Source organism: Carcharhinus amblyrhynchos, chromosome 9, assembly GCF_965287045.1.
Source record: "Carcharhinus amblyrhynchos chromosome 9, sCarAmb.v2.hapA, whole genome shotgun sequence".
Lineage (NCBI taxonomy): Eukaryota > Metazoa > Chordata > Chondrichthyes > Carcharhiniformes > Carcharhinidae > Carcharhinus > Carcharhinus amblyrhynchos.
The window spans coordinates 33,703,292-33,720,984 of NC_137332.1; the positions used below are offsets into that span (position 1 = coordinate 33,703,292).

A 17,693-nucleotide genomic window follows, 5' to 3' on the forward strand; every position below is an offset into this window, starting at 1 on the left:
CCAGTTTGATGGAAATGGTAGAGTGAGTGATATGCCAGGGTGCAAGGTTAGGGATTGTGGTCACATTAAATTATGCCGCTGCCAATGATGCATAGCATTTGTTGGATACCTAACTTCTGGGTCTGTTCAAAATATATTCTATTTAGCATAGCGGGAGTGCCACACATGTTGACAGGTACCTTCAATCCAAAGATAGGTTTCACCTCCACAAGGACAATGCAGTAGTTACTCCTACCAATAATGTCATGAACAGTTGCATTTACAACAAATAGATCGATGAGGATGAGGTTTTTCTTGTTGGTTCGCTCACCACTTGCCAGAGACCCAGTCTAGCAGCTACATCCTTTAGGATTCAGCCAGCTTGATCTGTCATGCTGGTACTGAGCCATATTTTAGTCAAGACCTCTATCTAGAGTACCTTCTGTGCATCTTGCAATTAGTGTTCAACATGGAGGAGTGCTGATTCATCAGCTCAGAGTGGGCAGCAGAAGCTGCAGCTTTTCTTGTCCTGTTTGACTTGATACCATGATAGTTCATAGGATCCTGAGTCAATTTTCAGGAAGGCAACTCCCTCGCAACAGAGTACCACTGTGCCGCCATCTCTGGTGGGTTTCTCCTGCTGATGGGACAGGACATAGCCACAGGTGGTTTGCTGGTGTTTGGGACATTGTAAGGAATGACCATCAGGCTGTTGCAATACTAGGCTGTAGTACAACCCCGCAGGTGTCAGTTAAGAGGGCTTTGCAGGGTTGACAGGGTTTTTCATTTTTGCTTCCTACACCCATGTTAATTCATGTGGTCCACACTGTTTTATGCCCTTTTTAAACTTTGCAGTGGCTTGATACAATGATTTGCTAAGCCAATTCAGGGAGAATTTAGGTGTGAACCACATGTTTGAGTTACATGTAGGGTAATAAGGGCAGATTTCCTTTCTGAAAGGGCATCAGTAAACCAAATGAGTTTTATGCAAACAATGGTTTCATGGTCACCATTAGAGACTAGCTTTTAATGCCAGATTTATGAGCTGAATTTAAATGACATACATGGTATTTAAATGTGTCCCCAGAGCATTAGCTTTGACCTCTATTGAGATTGTTAGCTCAATTACATCAACTTTATTTGAGGTCAATTTAGACTTTTCCTTCTGCAAGGATCAGTAAAGATGAGCCGAATGTCCTTCTTCAAGGTATGTAACTTATAATCTTGTTCCTGTTACCATGGTCATATCTGATATGAAGAAATGGCTGAAGGCACTGGATACTGCAGTAAGTCCTGACTTACTGACAGCTTCTGTCAATAGTCCTGAAGCTGCAGAACTTGATGTGCCCTGAGCCAAGTGTACAAGTACAGCTACAACACTGTCATCAACCCAGCATCGTGGAAAATTGCCCAGGCATGTCCTTTACAAAGAAACAGTGAATCCAACCCAGCCATTCACCACCTAATCTGTCTACTCTTGATCATTAGTAAATTGATGGAAGGGGTTATCAGCAGCGCTATCAAGTGGCACTTAGTCAACAACAGCCTGCTCACAGATGCTCAGTTTGGGTTCCAACAGGGTCACTCAGCTCCTGACCTCATTACAGCCTTGGTTCAATCGCGGACAAAATAGCTTAATGCCAGACATGAGGCAAGAGTGACTGCTGTTGACATCAAGGCAGTTTGACAAAGTATGGCATTAAGAAGCCCTGGAGTCAATGGGAATCATACCTGGTAGAAAGGAGGATGTTATGGTGTTGGGTGTCAATCATCTCAGTTCCAGGACCTCACTGCAGAAGTTCCTCAGGATACTGTCCTCGGCCCAAACATCTTCAGTTGCATCATCAATGAACTTCCTTCCATTATGTCAGAAGTTGGGGGGGAAAGAATGTGAGCGCTGATGATTGCATCATGTTCAGTATTATTCATGACTCCTCTGATGCAGTTCATGTTCATATGCAGCAAGACCTGGACAATACCCAGGTTTGGGCTGATGAGTGGCAACCATCTACATGATGCACTGCAGGAACACATTAAGGTTCCTACGGCAGGACTTTCCAAACCCATGACCACTATCATCTAGAAGGACAAGAACAGCACATACCTGGAACACGACCACCCGTAGGTTCCCCTCAAAGTTGCTCACCATCTGGACTTGGAAGTATACTGTCATTCCTTCATTGTCGCTTGCTCAACATCCTGAAATTTCCTCCTTGATACATTGTGGGTGTACCTGCACCTCAGGGATGACAGCAGTTCAAGAAGGCAGCTCACTACCACATTCTGAAGGGCAACTCGGGAGGTGCACTAAATGCTGCCTGAACCAGTGGCGCCCACATTCTGTAAATGAATTCTTTAAAAAATTATGGCCCTCTCTGCTCATGTGCAGTGCTTTGCAAAACAGAATGCAAAGCAAGAGATAACTTGACAGATCTGCAAGATTGGATGCATGCAAGAAATGTGCCAGAAAACGCAATATCCAAGGAGAAATGGAGAACTACCAGCTAGCGGGCTTGCAGGAAAGGTCTGGAGGATGCACAAAATTCCAATTCATTTGAAAACAGGAACGTCAAATTTGTAAACCATTAATGAAACCTTATACGTGCAGCACAAACATTTAGACATAGATGATGCTTACCATTTGATCAGGAACGGTTGTTTCTTTTTGCTCATTTGTTCTCCACCTATTAATTCCATTTCCAGGGTTTTTAAGCAGACTGTCTCTCGATTCTGCATTTAAGGAAGGATCTCCAACATAACTGCCAATGCAGAACTTGTCCTTGTGTTTTTCTAATAACGCTAGAGATCTGAAGCTCATGTTACAAACATGACAATGAACATTTCCAAAATCCATACTTCTGAAGTCAAAGTAATCCTTAGTCTTTCAGTTTAAACAAAGACTTGGAATAATTCAAACTCTCAAACCTGCACATGATCAGATAAGTTTTCAACTTTAACAACAATTAACATGGCACATTATTCTAAGCACTCTCAAAAGCTTTTTGTCCTTATTTAAAATCTAAAACAACTTTTTAAACACTGCTACGCTTTTTAATCTCCAGATTTTTCACCTTCTTAAATCACTTTGATATGTACATTTCCTATACATGTTCTCTTTTCCACAACAGATAAATAAACAAAAATACATAACTGCAGTAAATTCAACGTGTTTAGGGTTAAAAATGAACACTTCACTCAGTTTCTACAATGAAGTCAAACAAGGTGTTAAACTGTCTTCAAATATCAACTTGACGTCGTCAACATTCAAAATCCTTAACGACCATTAAATTGCATAAAACTCATAACAAAACATACTACACTCATGCTTTTAACATCAGGGGATCAATTCCAATTTTTTTCCTGCAACAAACCTGTTAGTCAAGCATTCTGAGGCATTCCGTCTTTTATATTTCTTCTAATAGATCTCTATTTTGGTGGTTTGCATTTTTTGAAACAGTCAGTTGTTTGGTTTGAATGATCGCTTTGATTGTTGCTAGGAAACTGTGGGAGGGCAGGGCACTTTGATATGACAAGTTAATCTTGACAAAAAATGACTTGTTAAAGGGGCACTGCAATCTTGTTTAATTGTGTGCAAGTTATTTTTAACCACATGAATCTATCATTTTGTTGCGTATGTTACAGGAAATCATGAATCCTCTATTGTATTTGAATTGCAAATTAGTTTTTCTTTCAACACTTCAGGTAACATGGAAAGGGGAAAAAAGGACCAATAGTATTCCTGCAATTGTTGACTCTCAATTGATGCAAAAGTTAAGTCTACTTCAAAATACTCCTAAGGAGTACTATCTTTAGAGGTACTATCAGGTATGACATTTTTTGAAGGTAATTGACTAGATATTAATTTGCTGTATTTATTTTTAAATTCAATTTCTTCATTTAATAAACTAGGAATCCCAATTCAAGGTCAGTTTCAATGACACTATGAAAGAGGCCATGAATTGTGGCTGTACTCCTATTTCATTCTATGATGGAAGCTTATAATGTAAGGGAAGTTGATTCTATACATAAGGTGCATTTTTAATTTTCATACATTAGTAATTAATGGTGGAACATGCAATAACATGGCAACATTATCCAGGACAGAACGGTTGGCTTGATCAGCAGCACAGCCACTGGACGCAAATACGTATCCCCTTCCTCACCAACACAGCAGGTACGATCTATAGGATTCAATACACCATCAGTCTCCTTTGATAACACCTTCCAAATCCATGACCTCTACCACCTAGAAAGAATAGGGTGGCAGATACATGGGAACACCATCATCTGCAAAATCCCCTTCAAGTCAAATACCACTCTGTCTAGGTTGCTGCTTCTGGCATATTGCTGGGTTAAAGCTGGGACTCTTCCTCACAGCACTCTGGCTGTGCCTACATCACATGGACTACAGCGATTCAAGGTGGCGGTTCTCAAAGGCAATTAGGGATGGACAGCAAATGCTGGCCTAGCCAGCAACACCCATATCCCTTAATATTTTTTAAAAACATGCAGGAGATTTGACAGCATCACCCTCTCTTGCAACCTTTCCCACTGAGAGGGACAAAAGCAGCAATGTCACAGGAAACGTCCTCCTCCAAATTTCCAAAGTTTCACACCATTTGACTTGGACACATTATCACTTCATCCACAGTTGCTGGATCAATCCCATAATCAATCTAAAAATCCCTACCTGACATTACTGCAGAAGAACCATCATCACAAGAGTGCAGAGACTTTCAAAATAAGACCACCTTCACCTTCTTCCTGCAATTACGGATGAGCAGTAATTGCAGGCTTGCCATCATTGCCCAATTCTCAAGATCAAATTAATAAAATTACAGATTTCCAACGATAAAGAAATTAAGACCAAATTCACAGATGTGGGGGAATATTTCAACAGATAAAAATACAAATAACAGTTTTTGGAAATTTTCTTGAATATTATAAAAATGGTTAATTATCTTGGACTATTTATACTTCACTTCAATGTTCATTCACGCTATACATGTTTGGCTGACAACCACCATATGCTTATGCTGTTGGTTGCTTTTTCTTGCAGTAAATGGTTCAATTATATACAAAAACATTTTATTCAGAAATGATATTTCAAATCAGAAAGCTCAAGAGAAGAATTACAACACCAATCATTTTGGCAAACTGATGCAAAATATTTATTCCAAGTTATTTTAATGCAGTAGTTTTCCTCATACAGATATTCATATGTGATAGCCACTTTAAATTTGTAAATAACGTTATCAAAATAATCTTAATCTTTGAAATTTCACAAAATTTATATTTTACAATCCACCCTGAATATCAAGGCTGTTTGAAGAACTCAAAGCTCCTATTGTGAATATTTTACAACTGTACCAAAGAAATGGAGATAAACCTCTGGTGACAAATCTTGTTTTCTTCTTCCCAAAATGTCATGACATTGAAAAACATGTTAGCATTATTCTTGACAACCTATCATCAGTATTTTGTATTTGTCTCTTACATTGCTTGTTCTATCACACTGCTATTCCTACTAATTGTCTGCAAATGTTTTTTTCAAGCTTTCAAAAAAAATACCCACTTTTTTCCTTGCAAATGATTACTCAGAATGTGCTTTGCCCCCTTTTCTTCTTTATTGACTCATATTTCATTCTACGAAGCATTCAACAGGACCAGCTGGTCAAAGAAAAAAGAAAAAAGCTCAACAAGCAAATTTTCTTCTTTGGGATATGATCAACTCCCTTGTGCATGGAAAAATATAACTCTGTGCCAAAAGAGCTTTAGTAAGTTTAGTCCTCCAGCTATAAGAAAACATAACGTGAATTCCACTTATACCAAGTTTAGGCGTCATCATCAGAATTGGTACTACTGCTAGTTTCAGAATCTGAATCTTCATGAAGCCCTGTACTGAAAATGCCTCTCCAATGGGCGAAATGTAAAGCTGTACATCGGTTCTTCAACTGAAAACCATTTTTCCTAAAGCCATTTTTCTTGAGCTGTAAAGAATGAGAGAAAGAAAGAGATTATTTTGGATTAGCCATTGTTGCTTCATAGCAGACAATCACATTTGAACCCATAAAAGTGACTCAAAATGAATCGAAGTCACACAGTCAAATATAGCTATAGATGGTTAAACCAGTTGTCAGTCCAGTTGATGTTTGTGGCCTTCATACTGGACAAGGGAACAGGAATGGAACCAGACGGACTATTAGGTGACTTGGTACAGAGTGAGCTAATGGAAGCAAAACCAAACTTTGGGCAGAAAACTTATATTGCAGACAAGGAAACAATTAAGACAGGTATTTAAAATAGATCTTCAAGACAAAACACAACTCACTTAAATCATCCTATATGAAAATAGGAACTATTTATAAAGGTGGCACAGTGGTCAGCACTGCTTCCTCACAGCACCAGGGACCCAGGGTCAATTCCCGTCTTGGGCCACAGTCTGTGTAGAGTTTGCACACTCTTCCCGTGTCTGTGTGGGTTTTCTAATGTGGGAATGCTGGTGTTGGACTGGCGTAAACACAGTAAAAAGTCTGACAACACCAGGTTTTAGTCCAACCGATTTATTTGATAATACTCACAAGCTTTCGAATTTCACCTGACGAAGAGGCAGTCCCCTCGAAAGCTTGTGAGTATTATCAAATAAATCGGTTGGACTAAAACCTGGTGTTGTCAGACTTTTTACTCTGGTTTCCTCCCACAGTCCAAAGATGTGCGGGTTAGGTTGATGGGTCATGCAAAATTAACCATAGTGTCAGGGGGATTAGCAGGGCAAATATATTGGGTTGCAGGAATACGGCCTTGGTGGGAATATGGTTGGTGCAGTCCCGATGGACCAAATGGTCTCCTTCTACACTTTAAGGATTCTATTGTGATGGATAAAGGGAAGCAGCTATTAAATGTTCTGCCTTTTTTTTCATGGTTTGTTCATTTCAGAACAAATTACATTTAAAGCACAATAGGAGATCACACATCCCAAAATGACCTGTGATTTATGGAACAGAGATATTCCTAATGTGACAACTAAAGGTGATTTACCTCTGCTGACATGTCATATTAAACTCAAATATTAACTCTGTTTCCCTCCTCACAGATGTTGTCAGGCCTACTGAAATACTCTGGCATTTTTTGATTTTATTTATAATTTAAACTGGGATTGTTTACTATTTTGGCAGCGATCAAAACTGAATCATATTAAAGGAACAAATTGAATCACAGAATCATACAGTGCAGAAGAGGGGCTTCAGCCCATCAATGACGCATTAGAAACTACTGAACTCCCACCGAATCCCATCTGCCTGCACTTGGCCCATAGCCCTAAATGTTATGATGTGCCAGGTGCTCAAATTGCGCAGAATCTCATGCATTGCTGTGCTGAGTGCTTTCATAAAATAGTTTGCCACTGCTTTTGACAATGGGAACATTTTTAGTTTCTGACCTATGTTGAGCAAAGACACAAATTGACTACAATCATACATCTATACCTCAAAGCATTTTTATTCCTGTCAAGAGTGAATCTTCTTAAGTACCACACAAGTGTTGAACACTGAATCCAGAGGGAGCACCAGATATCTTTCATCTATACGGTGGCACTGAACCTGTGATGCATTTTGTAATAATGTGCCACATCTTGGGGACCAGAATACTTGTCAGGAGTTTCATGAAAAATGGACCTGAGGTTAGAGAAAAGCCAAACTTGTAATAAGCTGCAGGCATTCATGGAGGCTATGCCTCCCTCCACCCAAGTGTGGGATTTTGGCCCTTTGTGGAAGGAATCTCCAAACTAAAGGGCATGAAAGAATGCTATGTCTACTGCTTCAACATTGGAAGGAAGTTGCAAACTATTTAGCAAAAGTAGACATCACCCCTTGGAGATTTTGTTCAATCATCGAGAATGCAAACTATGATGTTAACAAGATCACTAGGAGGTCCTGGCTAGCATTTCTAATACATTCCACACACCGAACTACCATCCCACTAGCAATACAACAGCGTGTGGATAGGAAGATAGTCAATGGCTAGAAAGAAAAATAAACGGTTAACTTATGACTGTAAATCGGAATGATTTAAAAAGCCCAGTGGGGTCACTGTTAAGACTGCTGAACTCTAAGGAAATGAAAAGAAACATCTGGGGAGTTCCAAAAGACAAGTCTTTCTAGTGAGAGAACAAATTAGTAAAATTTAGTTAAAAAAAGTATATGATATACTAATTTTTATAAATGGTGGCCATTATGTGCCAAAGCAAAGATGTAATGCTAAACCTAATCACAATCATTGGCAAGGCTGTAATTAGAGTAGTGCAGTGTTAGTTTTGGGTGTCCTACTTTCTGAAAAATATCATGGCACTAGAAAGTACAGAAGATGTTCATCACAATGGCTGCAAATGTGGAGAAACCTGGACTCTTGACGTGAAAAGAGAAGACGTATTCAAAATTATAAAGTGTGTTTTGATTAGATAAGTGGGGAAAAACTACTGCAACTGCTCTGAGAGTCTTAACACCATTTCTGAACTGGAATACACAAAATTATTAAAAAAACAAGACGTGGTTCAGATTACTTTGCTTTAACCAGGGGTTGTTAAGTCATGCAACTGTATTGATCTCAGTAGAGGCCAGTAATCTGAAAAGAATAAAGCCACAAGATTCACAATCAAAAGAAGCTCCCTACACAATAGTCAAAGAACACGAACACTTACACTAAATCCTAAATAGTAAGGTACACTGAAGATATCAAATTTACAATTAACTCAGTTACTTCTAATCTAAACCTTAAATAAACATTTTTTTCCCCACACTCAATCGACTTGGATCCCAATAACTCAAGTCAGATACTTAGCAAAAATTGAAAGATGCATCACTTGGTTTTAGTACCATTTCAGAGATTCATATACATTACCGAGATTCTTTGGGCCTTGCGTTTATTCAGGCAAGATTGTTCCTTAAAATCTCTTCCAACCATCCAATGATCGCAAACTCCCCTTTCTAAACAGACGCCGCTAATGTAGCCACTTCAGGTCAGAATTCTGTTAGTTATAAATTTTTTTTAACTCTGCAGTCTTGCATCAAATCTCTTTTACGCTCCCTCCCTCTCCTCAGCTTGGTTATCCAGAAGTCCAACTCACTGTTAGGAGTCCTTTTGTTGACAAGGCGTTTAAACTCTTTTGGCCAATAGGACAGATTTCGACTAAATCTGTCTTGCTCTAAACTAAGAAACTACAAAAAACTGAAGAAAATATGCTTGAATGCAGGGCAATACCCACAATAACTTGTTGGCCCCTTTTATTCATTGCTCTTCTCCCAAGCAACCTGGTCACACGATCATTTATGGAAGCCAGGGGCTCCAACATTTGATTCAAAGTCAGGTGCATTACCCCTTGCATGTATGCTGCTTTGATCATTGTAACTTCTGATACAGAACTGCATTCTGTAATCCCCATTCAGTAAAACCTAGTTCTTGGAGACCATCACGTCAACATAGAATATTGGCTTTTTCCCCCCCCAAAAGCACATGAGCCAGTGCACTAGATTCTAACAAAATCACTGGTAGAAGATACACTAGAAGCAAAAAAACGAATGTGGGTTGATGTTTGATAAAAAAGGAAACAAAAAATTTGTGGGAAAGGGCAGCAAAATGAGCTCGAATGAAGAGCACTTATCAATCAGCTAGCGTAGAATGGACTGAATGACCTTTGCCCGAGATGCTAATTTTTATAAATTCCAATACAGAAGTACATTATTGGGTGCAGAATCATTGGGCCTCAGGTGTTCAGCAATGATTACCGTGAAAAAGTTTAACACACTGATTAATAGGTATTGATGGAAGATAACTCTTGTTACCATGTTGTTAAAAAAAGGCAGGGATTTTCCCAAATACATTAAGTGGCAAACTTGTGTGAAAACTGGAGCAACTCTGTTGATTTTTTAAGTGGAATTTTCAGCGTGAATCTCTGGCACTGAGCACTGCAGTGTGTCCTGACAGGATTCACTCTGAAAATCAGGGGGCCTATTGCCGCTGGAGAGTCATAGCGCTAAGCGGGCCACCGCGCACACACTGATCTGTCAGAATAGAGGTCGGCTAATGTGCAGTGACCCCGCACTCCCAATTGCTGGCCAGCTCTACAACCCCACATTACTTTAACAGTGCCACCCCCCGATTGCTGACCTCCCAGGCATCTCCGGAGAAGCCGCCCCCTTCCAAATCTAGGCCCAATCTCCCACTACCCCCGTTACTAAAACGAAGAAATTTCATGATCAGGAAATGACCATGATATTGCATTTTAACAGCAAACAAATCATTCTAAGAACAGATAATTATTTTAATGGCTAAAAGTAACTGCCACTGATACAGGCAATTTATCACTTGAGCAAGTACTGTCAAAGTGCCACACATAGAAACATCATTGAGTACATTAATCATTAGATTGCTGGTTCCTCCAGAACAATGGATTCGGCTACATTAATGTATATGCAATGAAAAGAAAATTCCAGTTATGAGCCTGTCAACATGCCATGAAGAGGAAGTGTGATGAAATGGTTTAATCCTTAATGACATCAATGAAATTAAACTAATTACACTTGTACACTCAAAGTCTTTAAAAAAAATGCCAGGAAAAAAGAACTGTATTCAATCGGAATATTTTAACATTTTCTAGATTATTGAAGAACGTTATTCAGCATGATACTGGTTTGCATAATACACCTCATTTCCTGCCTGGTCTTGAAAAATCACTGGTTCAATTTAAGTTTCTAGTTTTGACTCGTTGCAATACCCGTATTTACATTTAAAAACCAGATTGGAGAAGAAATTGAAATTATGGATGGGTATTTTTACATCAAATAAGCATCAATGCAGAATGTTTTCTTTTTAAATACATATTTGAGCTCAAAATTAAAGGTGATCCCATAAAACTTGCAAAAATCTATTTACTTTTCAGCTCAAATTTCTAACAATTGAAATTTTGAGGAAGGGGCCAAGGTTTTCTAGAAAGGACGAAATATAGACTTCCTACAAGTCCAGGAAGACATGCATCTCCCTGATTCATATTCAGCTGTTTTCAGTTTATGCACTTCAATATTGAAACTAATGCAAATACAGCACTATTTAAACAGTTCTCTCTCAAGATCGCTGTTACTCAAAAACAACGCAAGCAAATGTTTTCAATTCCAAGCACTAGTTTTGTTCCTACTATCACTCCTTCCATTTTCTTTCTGCTGTAGAGCAGAACTAACTAAATCAGCTGGTCACGCTCTAGTGTTACCAAACATATTCATTCTTGGGTTGAGCATCCCAAACATCACATTTATCACCAATCTCTAATTGCCCTTGAGAATGTGGTAATGAGTTATCTTCTTGAACCACTACAATCTATGTGGTGCATCACACTTCCTCTTCATGGCATGCTGATAGTGTTGTTGGAGAGGGAATTCCAGCATTTTGACACAGCAACAATGAAGGCACAATCCCAAGTCAGGATGGTGGAAGACTTAAAAGGGAACTTGCAGAAGGTAGTGTTCCCATGCATTTGCTGCACTTACTCTTCTAGGTTGTAGAGATCACAGGTTTGGAAGATGCTGTTGAAGAAGCCATGACAAGCTGCTGCAACAAATCTCAAAGATGGTGCACACTGCTGCCACTTTGCGCTAATCCTGGAGGACTTACTGATCAACTGGGCTCCTTTGTTTTGGATGCATCATACAACCCGTACAGTGCAAGAGGAGGCCATCTGTTCCTCATCTGCGATGACCACAATTCCAGGCCGATTCCCATAACACCACATATTTACCCTGCTAATCCCCTGACACTAAAGGGTCAATTTAGCATGGCCAATCCCTCTAACCCGCACATCTTTGGAGTGTGGAAGGAAACCGGAGCACCGAGAGGAAATCTGTGCAGGGTGAATGTGCAAACTCCACACAGTGACTCGAGGCTGGAACTGAACTCAGGTTCCTGGTGCTGTGAGGCAGCAATGTTAACCACTGTGCCATCCCAGTATAATATTTTAGCACAAAATGCAGGCATTGCTAAGGAACTGCTATACTGAAAACAGTGCCATCCTTAAAGTGATTGGAGTAGGGCCACTGGCCCTGAAAGCCTCCTCAACAATCAGTAAAAGCATGGCTGATCTCAGTAGTTTTAACTCCACTTTCCTGCCTACTTCCTTGTTCACCAAAAATCTGTCTAATGTAGCTCCCAATGATGTGGAGATGCTGGTTGGACATGGGTAAGCACAGTAAAAAGTCTCACAATGCCAGGTTAAAGTCCAACAGGTTTATTTGGTAGCACAAGCTACAAGCTTTCGGAGCATTGCCCCTTCATCATGTGAGTGGGAGTTGTGTTCACAAACAGGGCATATATAAGCACAAATTCAATTTACAAGATATTAGTTGAAATGCAGGTCTTTACAGGTAATCAAGTTTTAAAGGTACAGACAATGTGAGTGAAGAGAGTGTTAAACATAGGTTAGAGAGATGTGTATTGTCGCCAGCCAGGACAGTTAGTGAGATTTTGCAAGCCCAGGCAAGTCGTGGGGGTTACAGATAGTGTGACATGAACCCAAGATCTGGGTTGAGGCCAGCCTTCATGACACACAACAACACAGAATCACTGAGCAAAAACTGATAGCCAAGTTCTGCACACACGAGGACGGCCTCAACCGGGATCTTGGGTTCATGTCACACTATCTGTAACCCCCACGACTTGCCTGGGCTTGCAAAATCTCACTAACTGCCCTGGCTGGAGACAATACACATCTCTTTAACCTGTGCTTAAAGAGGTTTCCATTCACATTGTCTGTGCCTTTAAGACTTTATTACTTGTAAAGACCCACATTCCAACCATTATCTTGTAAAGTGAGTTTGTGTCTATATATGCCCTGTTTGTGAACACAACTCCCGCTTACCTGATGACGGGGCAGTGCTCCAAGAGCTTGTGGCTTGTGCTACCAAATAAACCTACTGGACTTTAACCTGGTTTTGTGAGACTTCTTACTATATTCGATGACCCAACTGCCACTGCTCTCTGTGGAAGAGAATTTCAAAGACTAATGACCCTTACAGAAAGGTTTCTCCTCATCTTGAGTGATATTTTAAGTTTAATATATGGTTTGGTTAATATATTCAAACAAAGCATGAATCAATGAGATCGTACTTTTAGTTTTAAAAGAACTGATAGACACACCTGCTCAGTTTTAGCCTGGAACTCCCTGAGCTCATCTTCAGTCAGAGGCAAGAAGTTATCATCATTCTCCGAGCATTCCTGCCAACCCATTGCTTTCAATAATCTGTGCAGAAATGAACAATAGTTCAAAGATCAATCTTTGATTTGATTTATTATTGTTACATGTATTAGCATACAGTGAGAAGTATTGTTTCTTGAGCGCTATACGGACAGAGCATACCATTCACAGAGGAGGAAACGAGACAGTGCAGAATGTAGTGTTACAGTCATAGCTAGGGTATAGAGAAATATCAACTTAGTGCTGGGTAGATCCATTCAAAGGTCTGGCGGCAGCAGGAAAGAAGCTGGTCTTGAGTCAGCTGGTACATGATCTCAAGACTTTTGTATCTTTTTCCCAAAGGAAGAAGGTGGAAGAGAGAACGTCTGGGATGTGTGGGGTCCTTAATTACGCCGGCTGCTTTGCCAAGGCAGTGGGAAGTGCAGACAGAGTCACAATGGATGGGAGGCTGGTTTGCGTGATGGATTTGACTATATTCACGACCTTTTATAGTTCTGTGTGGTATTGAGCAGAGCAGGCACCATACCAAGCTGTGACACAACCAGAAAGAATGCGTTCTGTGGTACATCTGTACAAATTGGTAAGAGTCATAGAACTGTAAGAAAAGTTCTTTACATTAGAGCGGTATCACTGATCTTGTTTATAATAATTTAAGTAAAGATGAACATGGCCCAGAAGTTCTAAAACACAATAGAACTTGTCCTTATGTTTAAAGGGATTTTTAAAATTTCATGCCTTCATCTGACCAGTCTACTGTTCAAAGATTTTAATAATGAGCTGTTGAATACTCAGAACATTGTATATTCAACTTGAATCTGGCAATGATTCTTCGAAGCTTCACCCTGCTAAATATCTATTTCCAACAGACAAGAGGCAATGATGTGGAGCTGAAGCCTTAGAGTAGCTAAAGATTTTTTTTTACATTGACTCTGTGGATCATTGGCTCCTGTGGTCTACTAATTGCAGATGCAACCAGAAACGCCCACGTCAGCAGCAACGCATTCAGCTGAAATTCAGGATAGCTTGTGCTTAGAGTTTGACCAGGTTAGACAACCAGGTGAACCACGATGGCACAGTGGGACCAGTGTTCAATTCCTGGCTTGGGTCACTGTGTGAACTAAGCACATTCTCCTTGTGTCTGCATGTGTTTCCTCTGGGTGCTCCGGTTTCTTCCCACAGTCTGAAAGACATGCTGGTTAGGTGCATAGGTCACGCTAAATTCTGCCTCAGTGTCTCCAAACAGGCGCCGGAGTCTGGCGACTAGAGGATTTTCACAGTAGCTTCATTGCAGTGTTAATGTAAGCCTTCTTGCGACACTAATAAATAAACAAGATGAATACTGTGTACTTCAGGCAGGCAATGGGGTCCAAGAAAATTGGTTCCTATGCACCACAGTAACATTCAAAATTGGGATAAAAGAGTATTAAGAACTTCCTCTTACATAAATACTTTGCTAACTTCATATATTTTATTGAAACAATGATCACAAAACTTCTTGTTAGAGTAAAATTAAAGATCCACTCTGACATGTAACAGGACACCACGTCAAACAAATCTATTCCCTTATTCTTCCAAGTGTCAAGTGCGATATGTTCTGCCACTCTTCATTCACCCAGTGCTGAAGGATGGAAGGCTGATTACTTTAAAAATTGGTCTGAGAATCAGCAAGCATTCAATTCTGCAAATTATTCAAAGCTATCAGTCTAAAGAGCAAATAACCGATGCCAAACACTTCAGGATTAACCCACACACTTACACAGTACAGCTGATACATTCTTCAATGCTGGTCAAATGATGATGGGCAGCATACCAGCACTTTACAATTTCTAAAATTTACATAATTGTAAAAGCAGCAAGCACAAAAGACTGAACTAAACCAGGAAGAAAAATAATTCCTTGCAATTTTTGCTATTTCCCGTGCAATTATCTCATTGCTAATTTGTACCAATTTTGTCTGGCATTTTTGGTAGCAATCAAATGCTTCAAATTTTGGCTAAGGGAAAGGAAAACTGATACAGGAAAAAGAAAACAAAATATAGCAGAGAGAGTTTAATGCCTTCACATTGAGCATACCTGACACCTTAATGAAAGCAAAATCCTGTGCATGCTGGATTCTGAAACAAAAACAGAAAATGCTGGAAAACCTCAGCAGGTCTGACAGCATCTCTGTAGAGAGAGAGCCAACGTTGAGTCTGGATGACCCTCATCCAGACTTGAAACATTGGCTCGATATCCTCCATCTCAATGTGGCGTTACCACTATGCTAGATAGGACAGATTTCAATCTTAGGACAAAGTGATATTTATCTTTCTTAAAAATAATGCTTATTTTGTGCCAATTAAAGTGAGATTACAGACATTTTTGTCCACCAAGATGGTTCAAACTCATTTTTACTCGGAATGACCACACTCAGCAGAGGAAAAAACTTCACCCCATCAGTCTGCACTAACTTTGTCCAGACTGGTACAACAACTGAAAATAAATTCATCTCAAGTCTGACACTGAAATAAAAAATTCTTATACCGATGTTCTGCTTCAAGGGAACTGGAAAGATAATCTTTTTCTGAGCCACGGAAGGAGAGACGATGCTGATGACCATTTGCTTTTCCATTTTCATTTGTTTCTGCAATATTCTGTTCACAGTCCTGTTGAAAAATAAATCAGGATGGACAAATAAATCTTCAAACAGTTCAGGTAGAAAATGGAGAGCAATATTTATGTAACACTGTTCTAAAAAAAATGCCCTGTTTCTATCCCAATTCATATTCCAGTTTACTGAAAGATGAAAAACACGATTTTAAATGAACACTAGCAAAGAGATAATTATCCAAGACATCACACAAAAGGCCCCCACAAATGAATCACACTGTAATGTGATGGTAAGAAATGATTCATACTAAAGTGAATCAGGGTTCTATTTTGCAGCGTAATAGGGAAATATATTTTAATATGCTCTACTTTAGGAACACTGTTCAATCCAAAACAGAACAACTTCTGGTGTGAGCAGGAATACACAAATGGTTGCTGCAAATCTGTGACAGACAGCTCTCAAAGGAGCTGGTTGCTGAATTCTTAAGCACAATCAATCAATGACAACTTCAGTATCAGTAGTCCAGGCCAGAGTACTTGCTAGATCTCTGTGGGCAGCTTTCTTCAAGGTCAGTGATGAGACCACTGCCGGTATTTTACGACCTCCCTCGTGTGAGGCTCGTAAAATCCTGCCCGAGGCCAACAAGAGAATTTTGTTCTGCAAGCCGTGGAAACATAAGAACATAAGAAATAGGAGCAGGAGTAGGCCATCTGGCCCTTCGAGCCTGCCCCACCATTCAATAAGATCATGGCTGATCTGTCGTGGCTCAGTTCCACATTCCCGCCCTCTCCCCATAACCCTTAATCCCCTCGCTTATCAAAAACCCATCAACCCGTGTCTTAAAAATATTTAGCGAGGCAGCCTCCACCACTTCAACGGGCAGAGAATTCCAGAGATTCACCACCCTTTGAGTGAAGGAGTTCCTCCTCAACTCCGTTCTAAACCGCCCCCCCCCCCCTTTTATCTTGAGGCTGTGCCCCCTAGTCCTACTGTCCTTTCTGAGCGGGAAGAGTCTCTCCACCTCTATCCTATCCATCCCATTCATCATATGTCTCAATGAGATCTCCCCTCATTCTTCTAAACTCTTAACGAGTACAAGCCTAGTTTATTCAGCCTCTCCTCATAGCTCAACCCCCTCAACTCTGGTATCAGCCTAGTAAACCTCCTCTGCACTCCCTCCAAGGCCAAAATATCCTTGCATTAAGTGCGGCGACCAAAACTGCACACAGTACTCCAGCTGCGGCCTCACCAGTGCCCTATACAGCTGCAGCAAGACCTTCCTACTTTTATATTCAATCCCCCTCGCTATGAAGGCCAGCATCCCACTAGCCTTCCTGACCACCTGCTGCACCTGCAGGCTAGGTTTTTGCGACTCACGCACAAGGACCCCAAGGTCCCTCTGCACCGTCGCCTGCTGCAGTTTTTCGCCCCGTAAGTAATAGTCCTTCCTACCATTATTCCTACCAAAGTGGACCACCTCGCACTTGCCAACATTAAATTCCATTTGCCATTTCCTGGCCCATTCGCCCAACCTATCTAGATCCTTCTGCAGACTCTCCATACCCTCCGCACAATTTGCCGTTCCACCAATCTTGGTGTCATCAGCAAATTTCGACACCATACACTCGGTTCCCTCCTCCAGATCATCTATATAAATGGTAAATAGCTGAGGACCCAGCACCGACCCCTAGGGCACTCCACTAGTCACCAACCGCCAATCCGAATAGCACCATTAACCCCCACTCTCTGCCTCCTATTTGACAACCAATCCTCTATCCACGCTAACACCCTACCCCCAACTCCATGCCCCCTTACCTTCTGCAATAACCTCTTGAGGTACCTTGTCAAACGCCTTCTGAAAATCAAGAAAAACCACAACCACCGGCTCTC

At 40.5% G+C, this 17,693-nt stretch overlaps 2 protein-coding genes across 4 annotated transcripts in view; both read right to left on the reverse strand.

The window, feature by feature from the left end:
• The window catches only part of ccdc17 (coiled-coil domain containing 17), a 63,041-nt gene extending 60,208 nt beyond the window's left edge, over window positions 1-2,833 (reverse strand). Inside the window, exon 1 of the mRNA XM_080196553.1 lies at window positions 2,618-2,833. Within this exon, the coding sequence (XP_080052679.1) occupies window positions 2,618-2,833 (216 nt within the window). The remainder of the gene's footprint in view (window positions 1-2,617) is intronic.
• Window positions 2,834-5,126: 2,293 nt separating this feature from the next.
• The window catches only part of gpbp1l1 (GC-rich promoter binding protein 1-like 1), a 55,964-nt gene continuing 43,397 nt past the window's right edge, over window positions 5,127-17,693 (reverse strand). For all 3 annotated transcript variants that reach the window (XM_080195419.1, XM_080195420.1, XM_080195421.1), the window contains 3 exons: window positions 15,737-15,858; window positions 13,156-13,258; window positions 5,127-5,969 (listed from right to left, as the gene is read on the reverse strand). In XM_080195419.1, coding sequence (XP_080051545.1) covers window positions 5,814-5,969; window positions 13,156-13,258; window positions 15,737-15,858 — 381 coding nt within the window. In that variant the 3' untranslated portion in view covers window positions 5,127-5,813. The remainder of the gene's footprint in view (window positions 5,970-13,155; window positions 13,259-15,736; window positions 15,859-17,693) is intronic.